General features: G+C 31.6%; 1 protein-coding gene across 3 annotated transcripts in view; it reads right to left on the bottom strand.

Moving 5' to 3' along the window:
* Positions 1–1,838: 1,838 nt before the first annotated feature.
* Positions 1,839–6,000, bottom strand: part of LOC148628502 (QRFP-like peptide receptor) — a 43,076-nt gene continuing 38,914 nt past the window's right edge. The window contains exons 5-6 of one of the 3 annotated variants that reach the window (XM_088588643.1): positions 3,643–3,736; positions 1,839–2,548 (exon numbers count right to left, since the gene is read on the bottom strand). In XM_088588643.1, the coding sequence (XP_088444769.1) occupies positions 2,138–2,548; positions 3,643–3,736 (505 nt within the window). In that variant the 3' untranslated portion in view covers positions 1,839–2,137. Of the gene's footprint in view, positions 2,549–3,642; positions 3,740–6,000 lie in introns of all 3 variants that reach the window. The other 2 variants (XM_088588634.1, XM_088588653.1) reach the window with 2 other exon arrangements.

Genomic DNA, 6,000 nt, shown 5'->3' with positions numbered 1-6,000 from the left:
TGGCAATAAATAGCTGTGAGTACCTTCTTACAGTATCGTTGATATAATAATATTCCTTACATTTACATGCATTTACCAATAAAAGCCCCGAATCTGAATCAGAATGCTTTTAAAGAGCAGTGTTAATGGTACACCTATTAGAATCCATGATAGGACACTTTCAGTATTTTTGTTTGTTTTCCTATTTTCTTTATTGTGTAAATTTGTGATATTTATGCTTGCAGCCGTCCAACTTTACCGGGAATGAACCTGTTGCTCAAATTTAGATGTCGTTGATTAACACTGTGGTGTCACTTTCTCATTGTGATATCAACCTTGTTTTACCGGTGCATCTGCCCCCATACTTCCAATTTTTAGTGTAGTTATTCGTTTCTATGTGTATTTGTTTAGATATTTTGTGTTATTCATGATGTGCTGTATGTTGTCATGGTAAAGTCTTCGTTCCTGGATCATGCATGTTCCGTTTCTCGTTCTAATTATGGTATCTTTGCTGTTGATTAATATCGTTTTACATTATATATTTATCAGATGTCTTTTTTTCTAAGATTAAACCATTAATAAATCTTGCTGTTGTAAAATATACAATACAGAAACAATTTAGCCTAGATAACTCGAACTTTCTTCTTTCCTAAAACAACCGATCAATTTAATATGTTTTCTTTACTTTAATTATTACTATTATTCTGTTATCATCGATGACACCGAAATCATATATACCATATCAGAGGTTTCTTAGTAATCTGATCTTTGGATTGAATACATAAAATATTCTTTTATCAAATTGATTAAAACAAATGTGACATACTAACTGTTAGTTGGTTGAAAGGTCAGACAAACAATGGTACATAGGAAATGCTTTTGCTGTAAAAACAAAAAAAAATTGGAGTGGTTGTTGATTTAAAAGCATTTATGGTACATACTTAGTTGGATGCTGTCCTGGTGTTGACCGCGTCATATCTCGAGTAATAAGTACTTTTCACAAACACATATGTATTGAATCAACATTCATGCGCCGTTTGTTAATTACGTGTATATCTCAATTTTGTCGACGCATTAAGAAGTGTGGTTATAATTATTTTGTTGATGAATTCATTGCATTGTATTTCACATAACAGAACCTTTCGGGCTGTTTTTTAGCTTCCTATTTCGATATTGTTTGAAGAACTTTTCAATACAATTACTTTTTGTATTTAGATTTTGAAATGACTCTGTATCGCGTTAGACTTCTTACAATTAGGCTTCTGAGACAGGGTTATGTTGCTACAAGTTTGAAAGTTATCACTACAGAAATTTTATGGTCGTCACCATGAACTCGTGGATCGTTACGGTGTATCCATCTGCACCATAAAATCCGATCTGTCCAATGTATCATAGTTTCCCTTTCCTAATTCGTCTATCGCAGACTTAACTTTTTTATGAGCAACTCGGCGGGTATTTCTAGAAAAGCAGAAGACGCTTATCCTAGCGGTGCACCTGGTTTAATATGCTCACAGTGGATTCGATTTCTCATTTACTTTTGTTACTTTGTATTATTTTAGTTACTTTATGTCCTGTGTTGTGTTTGTCGGTTTTCCATGTCTGGTCTTTGTCACAGGATTACATTCTTTTGATTTCCGCTAGAATCTTGGTTCCCTTGATTACTCTTTGTTCAAATACTGCTTCGAGGTTAATACTTATAACATCATACCGAAATAACAATATTAATATAATCGGCATTTTTGTAATATATTTTTTGGTATTACATCAAACAAAAAATATTGATTTTGCATCTGTTTGATTTTTTTTTCTAAATGTATAAATATGAATTGAATTGGCTTCCAGATCACTGACTAGTCATGTTTGCCTTTGAATGTGTGCCACACGTAATTTTTATAGTAGAGATTCACAGTTTCTTAGTCTTTAAAATGTCGCAAAAATACTAAAGTATAACGAAAGTCAAATTTAATAGCGAAAGCATTTTATTCAACAAATTATCTGACAGCTAAGTCTGGGCATAAACAATCATTTAAATAACATCTTTTTGGCAAAAAAAAAAAAAAAACAACCAAAAAAACAAAATACAAATTTGATTTCCATTAATAGAAGTTTTCGTCAATTTCTTATCCAAACCCAGGAAGGAATGGGTTTTTGGGTTGTTTTACAAACGTGACGGACTGAGGGATCTACTGGATTTCTGTGAACCATACGAATTCATTTCCATAAGGTTCTTATGAGTGACAAGTGACGTGTGGCAAGTCTTACTTCCGTCGTCTCTAGTTTCTGTGTGGTGACGGAACGTCCATGATCTTGTACTTGCACGTCTACACGGAATACAACCACACAGAGTCTTTTTGAATGTTTCTTTAAATTTTTTTGACATGAAAGTGTAAATGATTGGGTTAATACTGCTATTCGCGTACGCCATGATATAAAAAGCTTCACGGATATGTTTATGGTGGTCGACGTGAAGTTCCGGTAAAACCTCAAAACCAACCAAGACGTTGTTGATCTGTAATGGCGCCCAGCAAATGATGAAGATTATGATCACTGCCACCAGCATTTTTATAACCTATTGAATAGAAATCATTAATTTGTAAAAAAAAGTATTAGTTATATAAATTTTCAATGGATCTCGAAAGAGATGCTATTGATACTAGTGTTACTTTGCGGTAAATTGAAAAAAAATGAATGTTTTATGTTTTATAAAGATTCCAGTATTTTTAACAAATAATGACTCATTCAAAATTAAAATAAAATTAAACAATGTGCCGGTTACATGGATTTTCCCTAGGGTTCTGACCATCAGTAGAGCCAATTTCAAAAGGTATCCACATGTCCCGAATTTTCATCATAGTCTTAAGAAAAAAAATTCTTATTGGTTCCAAAAATGCAAATTTGTGAAAATTTGGATTTGAAAAGTACAAAAAACTTGCAACAAAAATCGTTGAAAATGCATTTCTGATATTTTTGGTCTAATTAGAAGACTTTGAGTCGGGAATTCCTAAAGAAGCACACCCGCAACCATCACTGTGTCTGGTTGTTTTGATTTTTTTTGCAAAAATGTTATTCTAAAAATGCCATTTCTTACTTTCGATAATCGATTATTCGTATTTTATCACAGGAAAGTTCATATTTTTAAAAGTTCATGTTATACCCATTTTCCTGGTGTTTCCCAAACAACAAAATATATCATCGATTCGTGACGTATTTAAATGCCTAATTATATCATTTACTTGTTAGTACGAATAAATTAACAAAATACAGGGAAACTTGACCCATGTCCTTTGTCTTTGAGAATTTCTTATTGTCACATTACATTCAAGACCGCACAACTGAATGAAACTGACCATACGTGTCTTTTTAAATTCCAGTATTTGTTTCTTTCATTATTATTGTTTAGACCCGATAACCACAATTGAATTCATCTTTTATTCAATAGCAATTAATACTAATATTTAAGCTTGTTTAAATGGCGGGAAAATTGGCTGCATTTATTTTATTTTCAGCCTCGATTCGGCTCATCTTAGAACAAATCAAAACCATTCCAGTGAAGACAGTGCTTATTGATTCCACTACCAAATTATGTACATGTAAAAGAAAATATTATGAGTATGTGGATATGTAAAAACAATAATAACGTTTAAGCAATTTTGCCAATCGTACCTGCTTTTTACTTTTGTTGTCATCACGGGATTTTCTAGGAACACAATACGGTGAACTATCCGGATCTGACGCAGATCCGTTGGCAAACATCATCCTGCTAGAAGAAGTAAAAAATTAAGTATAGTCATTAATTAATTAGCATTGTTTGCTATCACGTTACAGTCTTATCGTCGGTACTAAAGTGAACATATGAAAATTGATGCATTGTATAATATACAAGAATGGAGTTAATTAAGTGTATTTTTTTTGTTGAAAAAAACGTGAAATGCAAAATTATATTTGCAATGCGTTATGTGTTATCAATGCTACTTTTCTTCAATGATCCTTTGGATATCTTGCGAAGAATGCTTGTAAATAGATTCAGATTGAAATAGAAAAATGGTTTTTTTCGGCCAAGACCATAGAAAAAAATGTGTTTTTTTTGTCAAGAAAAATTAACTATCTAATGTTTGCTGACACGAAACAATGAACAACAATTTATGTTGTGTTAGGTTGCGCTCTTACATTTTTACATCAAATGTACGTAAAGTTGATTTATAAAGGAATCAAATATTAATTGTAATTTGCAAATAAAGGATATTTTTCTCTTAGGTATATGACAACTCCTGTCCAAGAAAGAATTTTAATAAAAAATGAGGTTTTTGATAGAGTTATCTTCCCTTGGAATGTCTAATTTCCTTGCATTTAAAAGAAATTTTAACTCAAATTACCAACGGATATGGAAAATCGTGTCTTTTTTTCCTTGATATTGATGTTGTAAAAAGTCAAGTCAAACTTTCAAATTTCACCCATTGCCCGATTCTTACAAAGACTGACACTTAATCCTTATGAGTGTTGTAAGATAATAGTATTTTTTTATAACAAGTATGGACGCAGACTGGTATTGCCCGAAGAGTAAATTTGAACATACGTACGTTTTGTCTCGAATGTGTTTGCATTGTCTAGAAAACTCCTTCATTTATTGATATCAATAATTGAATTATGCATATGTTGATAAATATCCATTAACATATGTTACCAAATATCTACTGACATCAATAAATGGGAAACAAATTTCACAATGGCTTGCCATAACGATAAGACAAGTCATACACAATATAACAATGCTTCTTTCTTGAAGGTGTACTTGCATGGATGTGTTGAACTTGATATATCATGTTAAGGATTGTCCATTTCACTTTATGTACATTAGCTTCGTAAAATTCTGGACTCTCAGTTATTTTTAAATTAACATAAACCAACACTGTGGTATCTGTCAGTTACATGGATGGCCCTAATTTGAATGTTAAGATTGGACATTTCACTTCATATAGGTTAGCTTCTGGACTCTCAGTATTTTTTTTTAGATTAACAGAAACCTACAATGTGTTATCTGTCAGTTACATTGATGGCCTTTATTTTAACACGGTAAGGGCCATAAACTCAAAATCAAATAAAACATTTCTTTAGTAGTTTAATAAAATCATATTAAAATTTCATAACAATTGATCAACGATAACTATAAAGTCATCGCATGAAAACCAAGTGAATATGGACGACGACGACACGGACGCCACCGACGATGACGCCAGTGTCAGCACCATACCAATATACAACCGCAATTTTTTTTTACACATATACGGTCTTTGTGATTACATTAGTCCTAGTTAAACAGTTTTCTATCAAAAGAGAATAAAACTGCAAAACTGTAAAGTTTTCCATGCACTCAACAGAAAACATTCAAAATTCTTATGAATCAAAATTACAATACCGGTATATGAAGGACTTTAAGGTTAAATCCATCGATACTGGCTCACAGTTAACACTTCAAAATCAACATTTCAACTAAATCTTGTATCAAACAATTTTATCAACTTCTAAAAAGCCTGAAAAATGTTTCCTATACTATAGTACTTGTTTTGCAGCTGTAGAAAATATATCCAAAGGTACTGCCAGTATTATTTGGTTTAAGAACCAACATAACGCGTATGTACATTCAGTACTTCACAACAGTGTCATTAACTTTAGAATCTCTATTTCATTTAATCCTGTAAATCTACTTCACACTTTAACAAAAATTATTTATTTTTACGTGTGTATCATTAATGTCTTGATACTTAATAAAATCCCCACCCTTTTAAAAAATGTTCAAGTATGAATGTGACTAAAATTATATTTTCATGTACATGTACAAACTTTACTTTATCGGCATGAAGTCATAAACAAAAAAATGGTTCAATTAAAAATCATATCAAAGAGTTGTCAGTTCATGCAGTCTGACATATACATATATAGCAAAACTAAAAATCGTTAGAGCTCCTCGGTAATGTACTAACATATACACTGTACTTTTACGTGTACATAATGTCTATATGTATA

The sequence above is a fragment of the Perna viridis genome, chromosome 1, assembly GCF_037379345.1.
Source record: "Perna viridis isolate PV_CMFRI_1.1 ecotype Kerala chromosome 1, ASM3737934v1, whole genome shotgun sequence".
Taxonomy (NCBI): domain Eukaryota; kingdom Metazoa; phylum Mollusca; class Bivalvia; order Mytilida; family Mytilidae; genus Perna; species Perna viridis.
Note: the sequence above shows the minus strand (reverse complement) of the source record. Positions and strands in the feature narration are given on the sequence as shown.